The 24,359-nt window shown below is 36.3% G+C and overlaps 1 protein-coding gene across 1 annotated transcript in view; it reads left to right on the top strand.

Moving 5' to 3' along the window:
• Positions 1-23,985, top strand: part of LOC114651865 (magnesium transporter NIPA3-like) — a 33,789-nt gene extending 9,804 nt beyond the window's left edge. Inside the window, exons 2-6 of the mRNA XM_028801909.2 lie at positions 15,388-15,657; positions 18,124-18,180; positions 18,494-18,584; positions 19,583-19,743; positions 23,286-23,985. Coding sequence (XP_028657742.1) covers positions 15,388-15,657; positions 18,124-18,180; positions 18,494-18,584; positions 19,583-19,743; positions 23,286-23,854 — 1,148 coding nt within the window. The 3' untranslated portion in view covers positions 23,855-23,985. The remainder of the gene's footprint in view (positions 1-15,387; positions 15,658-18,123; positions 18,181-18,493; positions 18,585-19,582; positions 19,744-23,285) is intronic.
• Positions 23,986-24,359: the final 374 nt, after the last annotated feature.

Raw genomic sequence — 24,359 nt, 5'->3', positions numbered from 1 at the left:
TTTAAAAGCAGTACTTCGCCGGTGCGAAGCGCGGGGATTTGAGCGACTGACGCATACAGACATATTCATGAGTGCAGGTACTTCAGAAAGAAAGCACCGTGTAAACCTAAACTTTAAATTAAGTTCATAGACCTACAAAAGGTTGCCATTGATTTGAGGCAAGATTGCTTTTCTCATGTACAACTATACGTTGCATTCTTAACAGTAAGCTTGCACAGCTTGGTCATATTACAACCTGAGTGCTGAACTGACAACGTCGTATACAAACAGAACTATAACAATTGTAATAAACAAACAAAAAAAAAAAGCGAAGAACCCTTGGATTTAATAAAAAGGCTCCTTCCTTGGCGAAGCAAGGAAAAAGGAAGACCTTATATGGCGTTCGTTTATAAACAGCGGAAAAGCTGTGTTAAGGCTGCTTCACAGAAAAACAGATCCTTAACAAATTGCTATTGGGATATTTTCCCCTCAATTTAAAAAGCTTTTCTTCTTAATAAAAATTTAAAAGCAGTACTTCGCGGGGATTTAGATATAGATATATAGATATATATATGGGCGGCACGGTGGCGCAGTGGGTAGTGCTGTTGCCTCGCAGTTGGGAGACCTGGGGACCTGGGTTCGCTTCCCGGGTCCTCCCTGCGTGGAGTTTGCATGTTCTTCCCGTGTCTGCGTGGGTTTCCTCCGGGCGCTCCGGTTTCCTCCCACAGTCCAAAGACATGCAGGTTAGGTGGATTGGCGATTCTAAATTGGCCCTAGTGTGTGCTTGGTGTGTGGGTGTGTTTGTGTGTGTCCTGCGGTGGGTTGGCACCCTGCCCAGGATTGGTTCCTGCCTTGTGCCCTGTGTTGGCTGGGATTGGCTCCAGCACACCCCCGTGTCCCTGTGTTCGGATTCAGCGGGTTGGAAAATGGATGGATGGATGGATGGATATGTATATATATATATATATATATTTATGTATTTATAGATATAGATATATATATATATATATATAGATGTATATAGAGATATAGATATATATAGATATAGATATATATATATATATATATATATATATATATATAGACATACATACATATATATATATGTGTGTATATATATATATGTAAGCTTATAAGTAATGCCTTACTTCTCTTTAAGAAAGGAAGATGTAATGATACTTGATTTAAACGATTCCATGTCTTGGTGGGTTTGCGTAGCTTATTGTCAATATCTTTACACCTGTTTTTAACACTTATTGACTGAAACGGGCTTTCACAAAAAAAGTTAGGGCTTTGCTACAGGATACACCCTCCACAAGTTAAGCAAGTAAAAATAAAAGTGTATATTTCTGTTTTATTTAAACCTTTTAAGTTTGTATGCATAGCCCCATTTGGCTGTTTTAGTTTTTTTTTTCTTTCTTCAGTAATATTAAATCTCCTTAAAGAAAAAGAACATATGCATTTTACTTTTTTTGTATCTCTTTAGTAATATTTTAGTGTAAAAGGATAACCAGTATTTAAACCTTTTATGTTACTTTATAAAGTTATTTTACACAATGTTGAAAAATTAATAAGAAAGCTACATATTTTGGCAGCTGCTGCTTTAATTTTCAATGAAATGAGAAAAGCTCTCCAAGAGAAAACCTCAATGAAGAAGAAACAGTTTGCACTATCTAAAAAGGAGAAACCCTCATTTATAAAGGTTTGCTGCAGATGACTTGACTGAAAATAAATTAATACTTCCTTTGTGTATAATACATATTTATCTATTTTACTTATGCCTTTATTCCAGCAACTTGCAACATCTGAGGTACAGTTTGTTACATTACTTTTGTTTTTTGCAGCACAGGCAGGTGAAGTGACTTCCTCAGGGTCACACAGTGGTGTCAGTACCAGGATTTGAACTGACAAGCTCCGGGTTTGCTGAAATATTACTGAAGACAGAAAAAAAACGAAAATGGGCAAATAGGGCTATGCATACAAATGTCCATCCATCCATTATCCAACCCGCTATATCCTAAAAAAAGGAGCCAATAAGTAGATATGTATATATACAGTATATATATATATATATATATATATATATATATATATATATATATAATATATATATATATATATATATATGTGAATGTATGTATGTATGTATTTATGTATGTCTATATTTATATGTATATATATATGTAGATATATATATATATATACATATACAAATTTACATATGTATATGTGGATGTGTATATGTATATACAGTAATCCCTCCTCCATCGTGGGGGTTGCGTTCCAGAGCCACCCGCGAAATAAGAAAATCCGCGAAGTAGAAACCATATGTTTATATGGTTATTTTTATATTGTCATGCTTGGGTCACAGATTTGCACAGAAACACAGGAGGTTGTAGAGAGACAGGAACGTTATTCAAACACTGCAAACAAACATTTGTCTCTTTTTCAAAAGTTTAAACTGTGCTCCATGACAAGACAGAGATGACAGTTCTGTTTCACAATTAAAAGAATGCAAACATATCTTCGTCTTCAAAGGAGTGCGCGTCAGGAGCAAAGCCTGTCAGAAAGACAGAGAAAAGCAAACAAATCAATAGGGCTGTTTGGCTTTTAAGTATGCGAAGCACCGCGGCACAAAGCTGTTGAACGCGGCAGCTCACACCCCCTCCGTCAGGAGCAGAGAAAGAGAGAGAGAGAGAGAGAGAGAGAGAGAGACAGAGTTTGTTTTTCAATCAAAAATCAATACGTGCCCTTCGAGCTTTTAAGTATGCGAAGCACCGTGCAGCATGTCGCTTCAGGAAGCAGCTGCACAGAAGGTAGCAACGTGAAGATAATCTTTCAGCATTTTTAGACGAGCGTCCGTATAGTCTAGGTGTGCGAACAGCCCCCCTGCTCAATCCCCCTACGTCAGGATCAGAGAAAGTCAGCACAAGAGAGAGAGAAAAGTAAGTTGGGTAGATTCTCAGCCATCTACCAATAGCGTCCCTTGTATGAAATCAACTGGGCAAACCAACTGAGGAAGCATGTATTAAAAGACCCATTGTCCGCAGAAATCCGCGAACCAGCAAAAAATCCGCGATATATATTTAAATATGCTTACATATAAAATCCGCGATGGAGTGAAGCCGCGAAAGGCGAAGCACGATATAGCGAGGGATTACTGTATATGTATATGTAGATATGTGTATATGTAGATATGTATATATATGTATATATGTTTATGTATATATATATGTTTACATAACCTCTTTAACACACTACTTCTCCGCTGCGAAGCGTGGGTATTTTGCTAGTATATATATATATATATATATATATATATATATATATATATATATATATATATATATATATATATATATATATATATATATATATTGTGGCAGACGGCTGGGGACCTTACCCGGCCAGGACGCCTGGACAGTCCACGAGAGAGACAATACCTCCCCTGGGCCACGAGAGGGCAGCTGCCCTGGTCTGCTTGGGGGCCACCAGAACAGAGCTGGGAAGCTCATCCATGTGTGAGGACATCAATTTCTGGAACCCTGGATGGCAGCACTTCTGCCACACCAGGAAGTGCTGCCGGAAGAATTCCCAGGGGCTCATCTCACACTTCCGCCACACCAGGAAGTGTCATTGGACAGAGCACCTGGAGCCCTTCCGGATAATTATAAAAGGGGTTGCCTCCCTCCAGTAGACGAGCCGGAATTGGGAGTTAGGAGACGGAGCTTGTGAGGAGGGGAATAGAGGCAACAAAGACAGAGAGAGAGAGAGAAAGAAAAGAGACAGTTGGTGAAGAAGGCATTGTGGTGCTGTTTAAAAATAAAATGTGTGTGTTTTGGATATTCTGGTGTCTGTCTGCCTGTGTCCGGGGGCTGGCTTCCCACAATTGCATCCCATTAAAAAAGACCCTCATTAAAAATAATTTTGTGGAGGCAGCCCGCACAGCAGACAAAGGCACGCACACGCCGCAGCATGCACACCTAGGCCAGCAGCTGGATCTACGACGCTCGCCAAGGTCCACGCATAAAGTCGTTCTGTACAATGGGGAACAAAGAAGGATATGTATACATTAAATGCTAAAAAAACAAAACCACAATCAGAGATATGAAAAAGGATGGGGTGCCATCCTTAACTATGTTTGCTGCTGATGGTGTTAGAAAACTTAGATCTTCTGTCAAAGAGGATATAGTGCACCTCTGGAAAGAAATGTATGTCTAGCTCCTTTTCTTGGTCACCATGGTTCTTTCTATTGATGAAGATGGACTAGAAGAGGTCAGAGCAGAGGTAGAATCTGGTGACTTTGGACATCTACAGATTATTTTTACATTTTAATGCCTATCCTAAGTCTTAGTCTTAAAAGTAAACTTTTGAAAAAAGAAATCTCTAACAGTATATTTATAATTCTAGTAAATCTTTGAAATTTTGTGTTTGTTTCTATGTCCATTAAATGAATTATTCTCATTTAACTAGAGTTGACAATCAAACTCTTTTATACACCCCTGTTTAGAGTGAGTATGTGTTAAAAAATGGTTCAAATTACAGTAAGAGAAGAAAACTATGCAGTGCCTATGTAGGCCTAAGAAGCAAGGACTTCTGAAAATGCCATATATGGAATTTCAGATAGTAGGCAAGCCACAAGAAGTGGCTTGCCTGACTGGATTTTAATTTTGTGACAAACAGAGTTTTGCATGCAGACCAGAAAAGAAGGTTTACATACAACCAAACTGAATTCATATCTGTTGAGGGTAGAGTAGTTTAACTCGTTGTGAGCCTGTGAGCTGTTGTTATAATGGGAAAGTTAACATCAGGATTTAAATTCAGTCTTTTTAAACCTTACACCTACAAAGAGTGGTAAAAAGCATTAATAGCCTATGGCCAATTTTTTTCAGTGGGCAAGTTTCAAGTTCCTTTGACAAATAGGAAGTTGTGGTGATAAATTTTGTAACCTTTTCATGCAGCACTTCTTCCTAAATTGTCCCCCAGACTGAAGTTTACTCAATTATGTTGTCCTTTTTGTAAGTCAAAGTGTCTGCTAAGCAAATAAATATAAGTTCCAGAAGCTAGTCATGCTGTAGCTTGTGAGAACTCAATTTATGATATGTTGTAGGCCAGTAAGCTTGGTGGCAAGTGAAATGTGTGAGATAGTGTTAATGAACAACAGGTAAATTTGACAAAAATAGAAGAGTTCTCAATTACAGTGTCAGGAGCAGAATTGTAAAATCTGGAAACAAATAGAGGGCTGTATAACAGAAGAAAAGATGTCTGTATTTTGGTAAAAAACAAGATGAAATTCAAAAATATAAAAGTAGTTGAAGGTTCATGATTTTCTTCCAGGGAAGATGGGTAGACAAAGTAGATGAAGAGTGAGCATGATATAGTTTTAAAGAGAAAGGATGTAATAAAAATCAGGAGATGAGTTTAGTTGTAGATGATATCTGGAGATGTGCAAGAAAAAATCTAGTGGAGCTCAGAAAGGTTTGAGGAAATTCATTGGGGCTTTGGATTTAGTATGATGAGCATTAAGAAGTTTGGGAATTCAGTGATGTAATGAAAAGGCATATGTACAACACTTGGTTGAGAAAAGCAAGGAAAAAAATTAATTTAAATCTGTTGATGAACGTTAGATTTATCAAAGAAAATCAGGAGATTTTTTTGATAAGAGAAATAAGGGGAAGTAAGAAAATGTAAGAACCAAGGACAAAAGTTTCCATCGATTGCAGTTGTTGAGTTAAAAGTGATGGGCTGAGCCTGTTATAAACTTGAGAGTTCCCAAGCATAAAGTCCTGAGGAATTCCAAAAATGCCCACTAAAGTGAGAAACCATCAACACTCATCTAGTACCAAACACAAAAAACACAGGATCTTTATAAAGAATAATTTTAATATTACAAAAATGCTCTTGAACAAAAAGTAAGTTGTGTGGACCACAATGAAGCAAAAGGTGTTGCCTGAAACAATAAAGGCAATCCAAAGCAGTGCCAATATGAAATTCAAGGCATATTCAAAAGTATGGAACAATTGTAAAAATTCCCAATAAATCACAAAGCACAATAACAATAATCACTCACCAAATCCCAAACGCATTTGAATAAACCATAAGGGAGCGTGAGTTGTTCCCGCTTTTATAGGGCTGATGGCGGTCCCTTGTGGTGATGGACAGGTGGCCCTGTCTCTTTGGGAACCACCCACAAAACACAAGGAACATAACACGGACACAGGGGATAAACCAAGATATTAATAAAAGTAATAGTAACAGAAATAAAAACCACAAAAATGAACAAAAATGACATAAAACAAGAATGTGAACTGCCTGAAAAAATATAACAGCACCTATTCCAGTAGTATTGGGCACAAGAGAAATTCATTTTGGATGGGATGCCAGCCCACTGCGTGACATTGTCACTTATTTCTTCATACAGTTTCAATCTGCCAGTTATCCTAATACACTCACATTTGGTATTTGGTAACAAACTCAAAGTACCTGAAAAAAACTTATGGAGAAAAGAAAGAATGGAAATGGGCTAGAAACAGCTCATCATTATGCCTGTCATATTTTTAGTGTTAAGGAAAAAGGGGACAGGAAACAAATAAAACACGGTGAGCCACATAATATGCTCTGGATCTGGAATGAGTTCTGTAAAGGCAGATTAAGCTATTCAAATTTTTATAAACCTTAAGTTTCTTTAAAATTATAGGAACAAGTTATACTTTAAAGACTTTAAGACTGGGCTACTCCCCATTTTGGCACAAAGCATTTCTTTCTACAGCACAAAATTGATAACCAAGGTAATTGTTGTTTGACAGGTGATAGATATGATAAGCTGAACTGAGGAAACTGATCAAGTTTGTTCAAGGCCATCTCAAAAATGGATAGTATGTTTTAAATATAAAGAAATATTAACAAACTAAGGTGTGCTGAAGTCAAATAGATTTGGGGGTTTGTAAATACTGATACACTTAGAACAAAATCAATGTTTAAACAGCACTAGCTAATAATTATCTTTGAGCCTTGGTGTAATGCAGGTGATGTATCTGTGGCAATCCAAGAAGTCAATTCAACAAATCACACAATCCTACATTAACATTTATTTCTTTAGAAGTCATTGCAGTATTGAGCAACCTCCTTCCATATAAAAATCTGACAGTCTAACCTTGTTGTCAAAGTGCAGTTGCATTGATTATACAGTACATATTAGAGAGGTTATTTTAATATTTGCCATGGTAGTTGTAGGACAAAGAGGGAAATGCCAGTTTGTTTTAGGCTTTCAGTTGAACATAATGCAGACTTATATGCAGAAAGTCAGTTTCCCCAACCCCAACTGCATTCACTTCAGGTTGTTAAACTGTGTTTTTTGGTTAGTTTGCTTTCTGAGTTTTATCTTAAATGAAGTGTTAATCAAAGAAGAGCTGACATGCCTGCAGAAACTCTTTAAGACAATAAGGTGCCTAAAAGAGCAATTCATTTTTCACATTGTAATCTAAAAGGGACCTTGATCCAATCAGCAAAGGCTATCACTTCCTTTAAAATTAGATGCATGTATCCTCTTCTGTTTCTTTTGGTAGAAAGAACGCATTTTCTTTCACCCTGGGAGCTTTTGTAAAGCCTGGCAGATGGACACCATGAACTAGCTTTAAGGTCTACTCCTCCAAGCTGAATCTCTGGACTAGTGACTGTGCTCTAAATCTGGGAGAAGAAACCATGCTTCAAGAAAAGTATTTCAGCACTCTAACTCTTGTGTCAGAAAGAGTCATGCTTTTCTGCTATGAAGTGGCAGAATACACAGCCAAGATCCTAAAAGTGAACTGGCAAAAATACTGTAACACCAAATCACTGACAAAGTACACTTGGGGAACACAAAGTGCTCTCCACCTCAAGTAAAGTTCATCACTTGAACCAGGAACTACAACATTTAGCTACATACATAATTGGGCATTATCCTTACATCATCATTATCCTGGCTTGGTGTCATAAAGCTGTTTATCCGTACCAAGAAAAATTATAACTCTAAGCAGCTAATAAACAGCCAGTCAAAGATAAGAATGGTATTCCAAGAAGTTCGCTGATGAAATTGAGCCTTGCTTGAAAAAGTCTAATTTTTCAGTCAAGGCTCCATCGGTTCCACAAATGCAAGTGTTTTTCGTTAACTCAAGATGAGCTTAGGGATTCCGTGATTATTCATGCAGACATCATATTTAAGCAGCCCCGAGAACCAATCGACCATAACATCTATCATTATTCAAAATGCAATGTGAACGGTGCAATATCTGCTGTTTGAGTAATAGACTAAGTATGAAACTGATGGGATACATGATGTATTATGGGACAACTTGGAAAAGTTTAGAGCTTGTAACAGAGGAAGCAGTGTTCTTTATAATAGTAGATTCTCAAAAAATAAAAATTGATCTATAACAACACAAAAATGAAATAAATTTGCAATGGTTCTGAATTTGTGCATTGCATAATTAAATGCTAGTGGCATTACTCAAATTAAGAGAAGTTTCCTTTTAATTGTCCAGTTTGATTGTAAACATACTAGTTTATGTACACAAATATGACGTGCATTTGGCAGAAATTGAAAGTGATACACAAGAACATTCTAAAGAATTGCTAGAATATACAGTACATTTATATAAAAATACATATTGTACATTTAGCAATCAAAAAAGAAAGAAGAAGAGTTTCAACTGAAGCTCTACTGTTACTCCTGCTGAAGGAAGTTTCCCCTTAGGAATGGCTAATTCCACAATACAATTGGTCAAAAATGTGAGCATCATTTGATAGGACTTACCTGTTCACTGATGCTATGAATGATTTGTAGATTACATAGTCAACCTCTAATAAGCATGGATGTGCCATCATTTATACTAGACTGCAGTCTTTTGTGAGTATGATGTTTGAAAATACTAAATAACATTATCTAGTGTCATTGATACAACTTTATATAAATACATTTTATAAACAGACTTCCTTTCCAAAAAAAAGGTCAAACGAATGCCAAAGGTATGAACAATGATCAGTCATTTATTGCGGTGAGTTGACTTTGCAATGTATGGCTTCAACTAATTGCATATACTTTTTTTTGCAACTCTATAGCTATTAGGAAGTGTCAAGGGATCTGTGCTGTTCTTTAACAATTTTTTCATTCATTATTTTCAAGGAATGATCCAACAGGGCTACTGAAAGCAAAGCAACTTTTTATGCATTGAATGTTACTACAAACCTGTCTATGAAAATCGTCTTTACAAGTACCAAACTAACCAAACCAAACTTCCAGTTTTTAAAATGAATGTTTCTGTTTTACTGTTTTTACTTTTAATATCTTGTAGAAAAGGCGCTATATAGATGCCTGACCCGGCACAGAACGACACAGAGGCACGTATAAAACACAAGGGCTTTTATTTCTCTTCACCCGGGGGCGCACGTCTTCCCCGTGACCCACAGGCAATACACAGTCCCAAAAGCACTCCTTTTCCACACAACAATAATAACACTCTTTTCTCCTCTCTCACCACTCCTCCGCAAGCTTAATCCTCCTCCTCCTGACCCTGGCTCCTTGAGTGGTGGTGGCTGGCCCTTTTTATACCCCACCCGGAAGCGTTCCAGGTGCTTGACCACCTGGTCCTAATTGCATTTCCGGGTGGGGCTGCAGATTCGACCAGCCGGGCTGCAGACTCCATGCAGCTCCCCCTAGCGGCCACAACCAGGCTGTGGAGGACTCCATCTCCCATGGAGTCATGCGCCAGGTTGGGGAATCATCGTCTGCCAGGGAGGCTGCCACCAAGCGTCCCGGGGGAGGTATTGAAGTGTCCATGACTGCTCCCCCGGAACAGATGCAGCAGGGGCGTCCCTGCCGGGCATGGGACCCGCCTGTCCATCACAATCTTAATAGTAAAAAAAATGGAATATTATAAAAACAATAAGAAGTCAAATACAATAAACTGAGATGTGCAATTGAATCTACAGTATTTAATCTGTTACTCTTTGTTACTGTATACTGTATCTCTTATATATATTTCTATTCTGGTTCGTCCTGCTTCCACTTCAAAATCGGTCCCGCCCACACGCAGCCGACACGGCATTTCTCGATTCCTATTCGTCCTCTTCCAAACCCTTCCCCATGCTGCAGTGTCACACTTGCACAAAATGTTTCACAGCGCAGAACTATCTTCACAAACACACAAAAATTTACTCAGCTGAAAAATTACCTGACTCCCACTCCAGTAACACATTCTTCCAGTGCGATTCCTGCAACAAAACTTTTCAAACGCGAACCTCACTTGCTAAACACAAGAAAAGGCATTCTTCCCAACAACTATATAAGTGCCAGAAATGCAATAAGAAGTTCATTACACAGGATTGTCTGACTAAACACAACAAAACTCATTCACAACTCTTGCAATGCGACATCTGCAAAGCAACGTTTCCAAACCAACGCAGTCTCAGCAGACATACACACAATCCTCTTCCCGTTACCACAGGTACTTCTTCACCTAATTCCTGTCTTCCCATCCAAGAGTACAACATTGGGACTCCAGACCAGCAGTGCAAACACTGTCATGCACTATACTGGCCTGCTGAGCGTAATACATCCAACAAGTTCTCGAGGTGCTGCCACAACGGTAAAGTAGCTTTACCACCTTTGAGGAAGCCACCTGTGTCTTTACAACAGCTTCTTACACAGCAAACATCAGAAGTTAAAAATTATCGTGAATTATCTAGTGTTTTCTTCCATGGGTGCACAGATAACTCAACCTCCTGGCCACGGACCATACTTTTTTAAAATACACGGGCAAATTTATCACCAAATCTCTCCACTATACTCTAACACTTCTACCTCTCCAGGATATGGACAGTTGTATGTTTTTACAAAATAAAGCAAACTCTGCATGCAGCGAAAATTTACTTCTCCAGCTAGATTCCATGCTGAGAACCATCAACCCCTTTGCTAAATCATACAAACACATGCATGAAATCGCTCAGTCCAATCCAACAGCATCTGTACGAATGGTTTTTAAGGAAAACCCTAGGCAGGATTTACGACGATACAATGCCCCGACATGTCACACCGATGTTGCAGCGATTTTTGTCGGAGAAGATGGCTAACCGCCTGCCGAAAGGGACATTTGCATCTATCCCATAGGCAACTCCTGTAAACAGATTTCCACGCTCAAGATGAATTGCGATCCTATGGTTTACCCACTTTTTTATTCCCTTACGGAGACATTGGCTGGCACAAAGATTTACAACATTTTCCCGATAAAAGAACCGCCACGCGAATAAGGCTTACTCAATGCCAATTTTATGTGTACTGATTAGCAATTAGGAATACATTTAGTATTTTGCACTCCAGCAGCAAACTATTCCAAGAGTACGTCGTAGATGCGCATGTTAAAACAGAGGGCGCGCGTCTCAACTATCTCAGATTACATCAACAAGATCTGCGCGTGGAACAATACAAAGGACTATCAGATGCACTGCAAGCAAACGCATGAAAATAACAACATACATGTAGACAAAATGATCATATTACCGTCCACATTTCCAGGAAGTCCAAGATACATGCAACAAAACTATCAGGATGCCATGGCCATAGTACGTAAATTCGGAAAGCCTGATTTATTTATCACTTTCACATGTAATCCTGCTTGGCCGGAAATTCTACATGCACTGTCGGATACCCAAAGACCAGAGCACAGACCTGATACCAGTCTTCAGCCACAGTCAGTTGTACGTGGCTTTTCCTAGGGTTAGATCTTTCAACTTATTATCTGTCTTCTCCACCAAAACACCTATGCACAACTGCGTCTTTCAAGAAGTATTTATTTCTTCTTGATTTCTGAATTCCTTTCTCACCGTTTTCCATTCCTATTCTTAAACCGCCATATGCTTCGGCAGGCATTGGTTTGTAGAATATATAAACACACACTGGCATGACTAATATCAAAAATTTACAATGAGCTTTCTTTCTAATCATTATTTGTGCAGGCAGTTTAAAAGCTCTACATAGTACATGATGACAGGATCACACCATACTTGCTCCTGGAAGGTCTTGAAGTGTGGCATTTTTATTGTGCATTACTGTACCTACTTTAGTGTTAATAGTTTTACTGACTTCAGATTGATACTTTTTATAATTGATGATGTTCGCATTATGGAATACATCTTTTAAATAAATATATGTTTTACTAATCTTTTCCTTTAGTCTTTCACTGACAAAAGAATCAATGGGGACAAAATATAATTTAAATGCAATATACTATTAATTCTTATCATTTTCAATAGATGGTATAGCTTTTAATATTTTACCATTTTGCAGACGAATTTAAATGACAATGTAACTAATAATGCTGCAACATTAGATATGTTAAAAATTCCTGTCACTGACACAAAAAAGGTGATAACATATGATATGATTTAAATGTAATTATTTTAAATGAATAGTTTAGGTTATAATATTTTACAATTTGTAATAAACATGTAAGATTAACTTAAACAAGAATTCAGCAACATCAGGTATGCTAAAAAAAGCCTTGGGACCTTTCTCCGAGATTATGTTTCTCATTGATGCTAAATTTCAATCCACAACCTTCCACTAAGCTTTATATCTTGGTATGGAGCAGGCTAAAAGATTATGCTTAACTGCCTCAGTTACTAAGTGTGGCTTGCCCTAATACTCTTTGGTGGAAAACATCTAAGGATTGAAAAATTGCTATACCTTCATTTTTTTAAGCCCTGAAAACAAAATCCACAAACAGGAAATAAGTGCCCCCTGTTCCCTAAGATCACTATTTTCAAAGCTTTAATTGTACATCTTTGGATCCACTCAGCATCCTTTCCTTGGAAAAAAACCCAAACAGGAGAGAAGAAAATAAACATGTTGTTCGGTGAGATTCTGTTCTCACCAATTTAACTTAATACCAAGGGTGTGTCTCACACAACACATTTTACAATAGGCAATATTCCTATTCATTCAATATTAAATGTAGACATGATTTTGAAGCTGTCATGATTAGTCAAATATTTTTATGCAATCCAAGCTACTGTCATAGGCTTCCTGAGTGAGGCATAAGCAATTGAAACTTGTCCAAATCTTGGAAAATGATGGCTAACCATTTTAGTATTGATACTGAACTGCTGAATTAACAAAGACAGCTTATAGTATCCAAAACATTCAGCATTTTTGATCAAATGTTATTAATCTGTGCAGTCTTCTTCCTTTAAAGTGTCTTAGCCTCAGAAATGGAAAAAGTCACCACTTGCTTCTGGGAATATACTTTCCTTTTGAATTACTCTAAATACTCCTTCTGTTTTCTGTCCACATTTACAGATATCAGCCAGGAAGGTATCCTGACAGATTTTTTATGCTGTTGTCAGAAACACTGTATTACACATTACTATTATAATACAAATACTATATTATATATTAAAAAATAACCTTTCTGAATTATTACTTTCAACAAAGGTGAGTGTTAGACTCAGGACTGGACTATCTCTACATAGAGATGGGCATGTCCCAAGTTTATAGCAGGCTACTATATTCTTTTAAACATTCCACTGTAAAGCTGAATAAGTTTAAGTGCAAAATGTCAATATATATATATGCTTTGTTTGATATTTGTCTAGTTACTTTCTTATATTAATTAATAATGATTCCACTGTTATGTTTTATTTATTTAATAAAAAGCACATTAATCTCTGTAAATATGCTAGTAGCATGTTAGTAACATTTCTAGTGGGAGTACTAGCATAAAATGCTTTGTCAAGGTCTAATACATTATAAGGTATAAGCTACATAGTTTTCAACAAGAAATGGTTAATCAAAGACTTTAATCAACTATGATATGTTATCATAAATTTTTCAAAATTATTTGTGCTTCTCCCTTTGTTACATAAACTTTGAATTGCTTATTTATAGTTGGGTTATTTCTAAACTTTCACAAAGCAAGTTTCATAATTTCCAGTAAGTGTTCTAGTTGGAAAAAATCATATTGGTTAATATCAGTGTTTAAAAAAATGTCATGTAGTAATTTAATGACCTGTCTGCTTAAAGGTAGAAATATATACTTTACTCATGACACTGCCTGCAAGATCCTGTATTTTTTCAAATGTAAACATTTAAACAGCCAGGGCTGTCTGGACAACCTAGTTTCACAAAGCTAAAATTTAATTTCATGTTGTTAATACTAGTAAAACAGGAAATGTCATATTGTGTGGTAGCCTGTTCTAATAATTAGGGCTACTTAAGGTAATACCATGGAACACAAGAATATCTGTTGTTTCCAGGAAACCTTAATGTGCACAAGGAAATCTAAAGTAAACAAACAAACAACGCAGAAAGGTTCTTACATGAAAGATTAATGAAACTGGTGTATGATTTTTTATTAAGTAATAGTCGTCCTTCTTTGAATGGCAACATACATTTGTTTGTTAATTAATATGTTAACATGTTAAGAGACAGAAAGCTTGGGAGAAGCCAATATATGAGTAATATGTTAAAAAAATTCAGACATGAGCGTCAGTAGGCTTTGTCCCCTAGGAACCAAGTTACCCAAACTATTCTATAACATTTCAGCAGTTATTTACCACTGTGATGCTGATCTTTCTGATCATAAAGAAGGTCATTACGATAGCAATTGATGAAAAGAATTAATTGCTCAGTTACAGTATTTGAGGGTTCCTTTAGAGTGCCTCTTTCTCTTGCACAATCTGGCTCAAAAACTAATCGGCACATCATCATCTCATAACTGGTTTAAGTTTCGAGCATGGTATTTTTCAGTCCAGCCGTTTTAGCTCTAGACCGTTCTCAAGAAACAGTGGCACACAAAGACAGAGACACACCCATCATTGAGATATCGACATTTTAAAGAAAATCAAGCAATTAAAATACTCAAGAAGTAAAGAATTTTAATCAGGACCACTGCACATGTCATGGGAAAAAAATCTTAATGTTTAAAAAAGAAAGACATTACTGCTGCATTTAACAATCAGGAATAACCAGGATGGGTAGTGAAACTAGCTACCATCGATGACAGAAAAGTTCTCAAAAACATGAAGGAAAAATGTAAACCACCTTTTTCCAAAACAATTGAAAATTCCACAGTACAGGAATTAAATCAATATAATTTATTAGTAGATAACTTCATTGATTTATTTAAATCTATTTTTCCAGAACAGACACTAGATGAAAATTGTAAATTTTATCAGTTTTGAACATAAAATAAAACAGGGCTCTGAATTTAATACAATATATCCTATTGCTTCTATAAATTAAATATTTTGTTTTCACTACTTTTGTATATAAGCTTACCCATTTGTTTTCTTTAGCCAGTTGCAACATATATGTGAATACAAAGACATGTATATTATATGTAATAATGCTTGCTTTCTTTTTCATTTATTCTTCAGGAGCTGTGTTTCAGGTTGCTTGTCCAGCTTCCCATATTCAAGCTCTGTGTCAAGTTTTTAACGTATCACTGCTTAAAGAAACAATTGTCGCAAAGGATGTAAACATTTCAAGTCAGAGCACCCTGGAAAAAATGTTGCTAGTAAGTGAAAGGTACAGTATTTACATCGGCTTGGCTCTGGCTGTAAGCTCCAGTTTATTTATTGGCTATAGTTTCATACTGAAGAAGAAAGGCTTACTGCAGTTGTCAAAAAAAGGATCCACCAGAGCTGGTAAGAATCACATATAGTACTGTTTTAATATATTACAATTACATTTAAATATATTATTTTATTAAGAAATAAAGCACTCATTGTTTTTGTGTGTATTTGCCATTTGTTTGTGAGAAATTAAAGTAAGGAGAGCATTCTACAGAGAATAGTGAATAAAAAAGTACATTAAATAGACACTCTTCTATATTTAGATAATATGTATATTAAGGTTAATATAAAGTGGAAACAAATAAGGAAGATAACATGACATGACATTTTTAAACTGTCTTAATTCAAGCAGGCATCATTAAATGTGTCCAGCAGGCAACTGGATTCAAATTCTGGCCCTAATGGAGTTGAGTTAGTATGTGCAAACAGTACAGTACTTGTAATAATGCGAAATGTGTCAGCATTGTAAGTGCTAGTGTGCTTTATATGACTGTCTAAATATGAAAATTGACTAACTGAAGAAAGGTGGCTGCTCTGATAAATCCATCCTGCAACTAGTTGAATTTATTTTTTAAGTGCAGCATTTTAAACTATTCACAAACTTTTTTTCTTATAACTATTATGTAATAGAGAATGAATAGGGAAAGGTACTGACACCTCATTGATAAGGAACTTAAGCCTGGTAAATTATAATATTTTTTTAATTTTTACACATTCTATATACTGTATACACATACAGTATATGTGTGGGTACATCATTACATTAAAGTTAAATGATTCTCAGCTTACCTGCACCTGTGGTAAGTATTGACAAACGGCACAACGATTGTCAAACAATTTGCATGGCTTTAAGGCTTTTCCTTATTTATTTACTTATTGATTGATTGATTAGATGCATTATCTGTCCTGTGACTCTGTATCCTTGTTTTTTTGTTTCTACTGCTGTATACATGTAAATTTGGGATTAATAATGTTTATCTAATCTAATCTGGTCCAATCTAATGTTGCTTCCATTATGTCATTGTCATATCATATTGCCAACAATCTCTGAACAAATGGCCACTTGCAGACAAACATTTGATCCCAATTAAACTCAATCAGCTGCTTGTACTTCTAATGACTGTGTCATCGATGTGTTTCTGGCATCTTTTAGTGATAGTACAAGGGTCCATGTAGGTCACTATGATCTGACTTTGTCTGGTCATTGCATTTCAGTGATGACTAACCATTTCCATACCTTGTCATTCCCATCCTAAGGTTTATTTTCTTTAAATCTGGAGCACAGCACCTGGATGCAGGCATTTTGTTGTTACATTTCCACTAGGGAGTTTTTTCTCATGTATTTTAGCATAACACAGCATAATTTTTCATATTTTACAAACAAACGTTTTCCAAGATTAATGGTTAAAACATAAAATCTTATTTAAGCAGTGGTGCAATTATTTAAACTATGAGTACAGTAATTAGTTTACGTTGTCATCTTTTCCCCCCTTTGTTTAGATTGTTTAATTAAATTAAATAGGAATAGCCAGAATGTGCACATATATTTAAGCAAACCTCTAAAACCACACATACTAAACATAAAGAATATTTTAAAATGAACATAGCACAGTATCTCCAAACAACATTAAGCACTGCAGGGTGCTTTGTACATTTAATATATAATTTATACCAGGCACAAAAGTATTATTTAGCATTTGCCAAATCAGAATTATTCCACTTGAAAGGTTAGAGGATGATGTCAGCAATATTGTACACTACACTCTCTAGTTTCAGATAGAAACTTTATTTCATAAAACGATGGTTAGATTAACAAAAATAATGTTGCATACTTCAGCAGTACTTGTACTGTACATTAAATAAGCTTTAAGGATGATGTGTAGACATTTCAGACTGATAACATGAGACTATTCTAACTGTCAAGAACAACCAACAAAGTAATGTACTGAACACATATTCACCATCACTTAGAAAAGTCGCTGCTTCTTCTTTCTCATAAATGTGTATTAATGTAAGAGAACAACTGTAACATTTAAAATTTTATGTGAACCATTCTTTAATAGGTAGATTTGTGGTGCAGCGTTTGGCATTGCTGCTTTTTAGCTCCTGGCTCTTGGGTTTAAATCCCACCCTAATACTGTCTATGTGGAGTTTTCAGATTTCCCTCTGATTCTCTGAGGCCTTTCTTCTGCATCCTAAACACATGCATCTGAGGCTAATTGGCTACTCACAATCGGTTTAGTAAATTGAGAATTGTGGATCTGTGCATGAGATGTGCCTTGTGATCAACTGTCATCGCATCCAGGGGCGTTACCTGCCTTGCACCTTGATACTGTTGGGATGAGCTCTGGCCTTTGTGATCTTGAACTGGGGTAAAGAGTTTCAATAATAAATGGATATTGCTTCCAGATTCATCCTAAACCTAAGAAAATTTGCTTTGACCAATTACCACTAATGAGGAATCTCATTAGGATGACAGTCATCACGTCCTGTGACTCATAATACCATCCTGATTACTACTGTCTAACTCTTTTGCAGGGCAGGGAGGACACGCTTACCTGAAGGAATGGATATGGTGGGCTGGCCTAGTTTCAAGTATGTTCAGAAGCTTGTATACTTTTTTTACACCAAATTATGTACAAATAACCCCCTCTGTATGTTTTAATTCTAAAAAAACACAAGATGTCCTACATTCTGATGGGCAATATAACCTTTTATAATTGAAGGGAAATATTTACCCAAGGTGCAAGAGAAATTTTGTGTTGTATTAGATGTTGCTGACAAAGCTAAGATATGGTGCCCCATGAAAAATTAAGAAGAAAGAGATGTTTTCGGGTGTTTGGAAATCTAACTGACAGCACTGCCTTAAATCAATTGTTTTACCTAATTCAGTTGATTTTGTTTACAGTGGCAGCAGGGGAAGCAGCAAACTTTGCAGCCTATACATTTGCTCCAGCAACACTAGTAACTCCTTTGGGCGCTCTGAGTGTTCTAATCAGGTATGAAGAAATGTGAAGTCTTGGTGCTCTATTCTCCAAATCTGGAGATGACAGCAGAACATGCCTTTAAATTACTTAATGAAACAGGAGATATGATATCCTACAAACAGAAAACATAATAAACTACAAAGAATCCATAGCAGAAGAAAATGTTTGTTATAGCTAGGTAATTTTTTTTGTCTGTGAAGAGCATTTTATTATTAATATATCAATGAGATGTATCTCTTATGAAGTATGCTCTGTTTGTTTGATAGAGATAAAAAAATCATGTCTAATGGACTAAGTTCATTTTTACACTCATATTTACTCTGTTGTAGGTTGAAAAGCAGTTTTATTCCATCCCACACACATTTAGCTTAATGATAAATGCAGTTGCTATACGGCTTTCACATTCTAAGAGCAGTGCCTTCAAAATGCATTCACTGAAACGTAGCAAAATATAAAATTATTTCTATAAGGCATTTTGTTTTGCACATACCTCCACATACAGTAAATGAAAAATATCAGTAAGAGGTGTCTCTAAACTAGTATTTAAAATGCTCTGGATGTTACTGTATGATATCTAATATATGCATATTTTTGCAATGGGCTGGTGCAAAGTTAAACATTTAATATTTTCTAACATACAAAAATGGCTAACTTAAAAGATAAATGCCATGAATGGGGCAGCATTTTTACACAGTGGACTGCACTGCTTTCTCGCAGCTAATGAGTCCTGGGTCCCTAACACATCAATACAATGTGCTTATAGATATAAGTTGGGAGAGTGAATGCTATAACTAAATTCTTTACATGATGCACTTTTGTACGGATTATTGCAAAATATTAGATGCATCAATAGATCAGTAGAGTTAAGCTTGAAGACTGATTTTACTTAAGAACAAGCACCGTATAAATTCATAAATACAATTATTTTTTTACTTTTGTATCAGCCACAGGACTACTGTTTTCTTCCCTTATATTTCTTGAAAACATATATATGTTTTGATTTCTGATAGTGCTGTGCTGTCATCCTACTGTCTGAACGAGCATCTGAACATTCATGGAAAACTTGGCTGCATGCTTAGCATACTAGGATCTACTATAATGGTGATACATGCCCCCCATGAAGAAGAAGTGAAAACACTGCATGAGATGGGAATAAAACTGAAGGACACAGGTGAGTGTGAGACAGCATATGTTATTCAACAGCCATGATATGCAGCATTTGTACTTTGTGTTGTGTATTATTTTCTAAATAGATGTAATATGACAAGTCAGGATTAAACAATGTAAATTTCACTGTTGTAGAGGATTAGCCCCAGACACAGACAGACATGGACTCAGAATGTCCAAAAGCACACACGTTTATTCGTCTTTAAATCCTGCACACAACACAGTGCACCAAACCAGCCACATTGACTCAGCTTCTTTTCTTCTGCCACCTCTACTCCTTTCCTTCTAAGCTTCATCCACCTTCCACCCGACTCTGGCCTCCCAAATGGAGTGAGGTGGCCTCCTTTATACTGCACTCGGAAGTGCTCCAGGTGTCTCCCGATTGACATCCAGCAGCACTTCCAGGTGTGGCGGAAGTGCTGCATGCTCAGACTCTGGAGCTGTCCAGGCGCCCCCTGGTGGTGGCCACAGACCCCCACCGGGTTGAGCTTCTGAGCTCCAATTCCGTGGCCCCGATGTAAACCAAGGGGGCTGCCCTCTCGTGTCCTTGGGGAGGTACTGCTGGTAGTACTCCCATTTCCCCAGTCTTCTCTTCAAAAGGGCATCCTGTCCGGGCAAGATCCCCGGCCGTCCATCACACTGTACAGTACATATTTATTATAGCTATAATGAGAGAAAGTATGTCATTTTTTTAATCAACTACCGAAGTGCTGGGAATATTTGAATTAATTATGTTTAGCAATGATATTTGGTTTCAGATATGACAATGCTATTTTGAAGGTGTTGTTTGATGGCAATTACTATCTTGTTTATAATTCTGTTACGTTGGAGGGCATATAACAGAATTTCTGTGTGACATTTAATGTCACTTGTGCTCAGTATTGAAACCTGCAGCATGTGTATCGTAGTTAAATCTATGATGAGTCCTTATAGGTTTGGAAAGGAATATTTACTTGTGGTTATTACCTTTACTTCACTTTTTTGACTTTTAATTCCTAATCAAGGGTTTGTTTTTTCTTGTCAGAACATTTAAACTTTTTTTGCTGTGATATACTGTAATTTTTAGACAATTCTTTTGGTTTTCCCTTTGATTCTTTATCCCCTGGTTCTGGCTTCTATTTTTGTCCAGTTTTTGACTGTTCTTTTCATTTCCAAACTTAATTGCCTTGCTTGCAAATATCCTGCTGATAGCATTTTACAATTTCTGCTATTAATATACAGTATAAAAGTACTGGTAAGATGTCCTTTTCCAGGAAATGATGGCCCAAAATAAAATACAATAAAGGTTAAGGTTTTGTGTTTTTTTAATTTGAATAGCTTTAGAGATGTGGACACAGAATGTTTCATGGTTTCTACCTCTTATGAGGGCTATTTACCGAGCAGCTAGTGGTGCCTGTGATGCAGCACATTATTTGGGCCTCTGACTAGTTCTCCATGACCAGAAAAAAAAAAAAAACACCTGCATTAATAAATCCATCCATTTTCCAACCCGCTGAATCCGAACACAGGGTCACGGGGGTCTGCTGGAGCCAATCCCAGCCAACACAGGGCACAAGGCAGGAACCAACCCACCGCAGTGCATTAATAAATAATATATATAAATAATATTTCCACTCTTTCTAATGTTTTCACTGTTCATCTTACCTAGTACATTGCTGTCCTCAACAAAAGCAAATTATATATGGTGACACTGATTTCTTAATAATCAGTTTTATGCTTTAGCTCTGACTTTTGTGGACATTTTCTGAACTTTACTTGAAATCATTAGGAAGCAACCTAATTCCATATAAGACATGCTCTTCTGGAGTTTAAATCTGATTGTTCTCAGTGTTTTTAGAACAAAAGCAATTAATTAACAATTAAACAGAAAACATGAAACACAAACAAATTAATATACCCTATACCCCTTGCAAGATTAATTTGCAATAACTCTTCTAGTGATATGTGTAATGGACATGGTGTTTTAATTATCTTTATTCTTAATTTTCTTTATCTACCTAGTTTCACCTTATGAAGTATCAAAAATTCAGACCATAGACAGGGTTGAGGTCCAGTTACAGCCAGGGATAAAAAGTGAGCTGCAGGTTATGAAATAAGAAAAGACAGTGTGCTGGTGGAAAGTCATCAGGGGAATTTCTAAGAAGTTATAATTTTGTAAAATGCATTAATAGATTATGTACAGTTTTTAGTCACTACTTAATTGCTGAGTCCCTGACAGAAGACTTAGTAGATTTTACAACACAGTGATAATATAGTTGGCACTGCTGCCTGATATGTTCAGAGTCCTAGGCTCAGAACTCAGCTAGGTTATTAAGGCCCTGCAGCCTTAAATTGGACTAAACAGATTCAGTAAATGAAAGGATAAAAACTCAGCATCTTCTTAAATTTTATTTTATACTGCAGTGCAGGTAGGAAAAACAACAGATGGAAGATAAAGAAAAAACAACAGTTTTTTTATTTCTAACTTAATAAATACACACCCAGCTTGTCCACTCACACAACCTGCATTAATAAGACCCCCACCAAAATAACGCTCTATTCTGTAATAGGGACATTTTGTTCTACTTCTCAACTCATAGCTCTGTGCTTGTTCTCCTTAAATACGGTACTACAGTACCATATGATCATGGAATAGGCAAGGATACCATGGTAATTTCAAAGATGATGTAAAACTACAAAGATTAACCATTTTCTGAACCAATTACTTGGTTACAGGAGACTAGATTGCAACCTAACAGCACAGGTCATAAGATAGGAATGTCAGGATGCCAGTCCTTCACAGAGCATAACCACACAAGGCAATTTAGAGTTGCCAGTTAACCTAAGCTGCAAGTGTTCTGAATGGTTGTAGAAGGGAGTTGCCTGCAGAGTAAACAGGGAAGACACTGAGAGAACAGCCAAACTCCACAGCCTCAGACCCTGGAGTGTTGAGTCAGCAGAGCTCTTACCATTATTCCGTTTAAATGAAAGGTTTTAGCTCAAACAAGTCTTAGTTTTGCAGGGACAAAGTACACAATAAACTATAAGTGCTCAATGGCATGTAGTTTAACCTAGCAGCTAAAGATTTGCTTGTAAGTTGCAAGGCTGCAGGTACTCAGTACTTGAATGTGATAAAGTCACTTAAATTGTCTAGTCTCAAATCATAAATATACCTAAACAATCATATTATAGAACTATATACAATTATCTGTTTCTCTGTATTTTAAGCATTACCTAGGTTTAAGCTTCTGCTGAAATGAAGTAAGACAATGTGAAAGCAAATGTTTAAGAAGTAATGTACTAAGAATTACTCTTAGTGCTGAGCATTGATAATACCAAGAACTCAAAATGGAATTATGTTTCCTTGATTTCAAATTGTTTGAAAAAAAAAACCTAGTAAGATTCAACAGAAAGTCAGTCATTGGCTAACATTTAAAGCTAATTGAGCCTATGCCTGGTTGAATTTACATTAAAAAAAAATCTATTCTGAACCATTGTACTGTATATAATATAAATCACATAGATACTGCATATATTGAATTAATAAAATGTATATTTTTTTTTCAGGTTTTATAGTATTTGCTGTTTCTGTAATCACAATATCACTACTGCTCATCTTCATTGCTGCACCACGGAAAGGGCAAACCAACGTCCTTGTTTTTATTTCCATATGCTCTTTGATAGGAGCATTCTCTGTATCTTCAGTAAAGGGCCTGGGCCTTGTCATCAAAGATCTTCTTGAAAACAAGCCAGTTTACAAAGACCCACTGACCTATATCCTTCTGCTTATTTTAATCATTTCTGTTAGTATCCAGATAAACTACCTCAACAAAGCATTAGACACATTTAACACCTCTATAGTGACCCCTTTGTATTATGTATTTTTTACCACTGTTGTGGTCACTTGCTCAGTCATTCTCTTCAAGGAATGGAACGACATGAAGGTGGATGACATTATTGGAAGTCTCAGTGGATTCTGCACTATCATCATTGGCATTTTTCTTTTACATGCATTTAAAGACTTGAATTTAACTTGGGACCAGTTGCTCAATTTAACAAAGAAAAGTAGCTATCAGTCTGCAAAGAATGGATCTGATGACCAGAACACTCTATTAGAGGACATTGAAAATCAGTGAAGAATAAAGAATGGAATTGAATCTTTAAAGAAAAAGTATTTTCCTACTATTTATAGAAATGATGGAGAGACAAAACAATGTGTGTAAAAGAGCTGTATCATTTTAATAAACGACTGAACTACTTTTTAACATTTCCCTGGCATTTCGAGAGTCTTTATAGCCTGGAAACATTACACCATATTTTAAAGTTATGCAGTGTGTTGAGGGAGTACTATTGTGTCTGCCAACATCCAGTTTCAGGTGTTTATTTGACAAAGTGCACAAACTGCCTATTTGGATTGAAAAATAACACACAGCTATCTAGGAAAAGTTTAATTTTATTTAATTCTGTGTTTGGCAAACTTCCATTTTCTAAGATATTCTTGATTTCTGCTGTTGGTGGCTGCCTTTTTATTAAGGGATAATAGCTCTGAATATTATTCTTGGTACAGTAATGGCAAATTACAGTTATATTTAAGACTGAAAGAATGAAATCCAGGTTTTGGCGACCATTGGAAGAGCAATG

This window comes from Erpetoichthys calabaricus, chromosome 5 (assembly GCF_900747795.2).
Source record: "Erpetoichthys calabaricus chromosome 5, fErpCal1.3, whole genome shotgun sequence".
Lineage (NCBI taxonomy): Eukaryota > Metazoa > Chordata > Cladistia > Polypteriformes > Polypteridae > Erpetoichthys > Erpetoichthys calabaricus.
The sequence above is the reverse complement of the archived record's forward strand: the minus strand, read 5'-3'. Positions and strand labels throughout refer to the sequence as shown.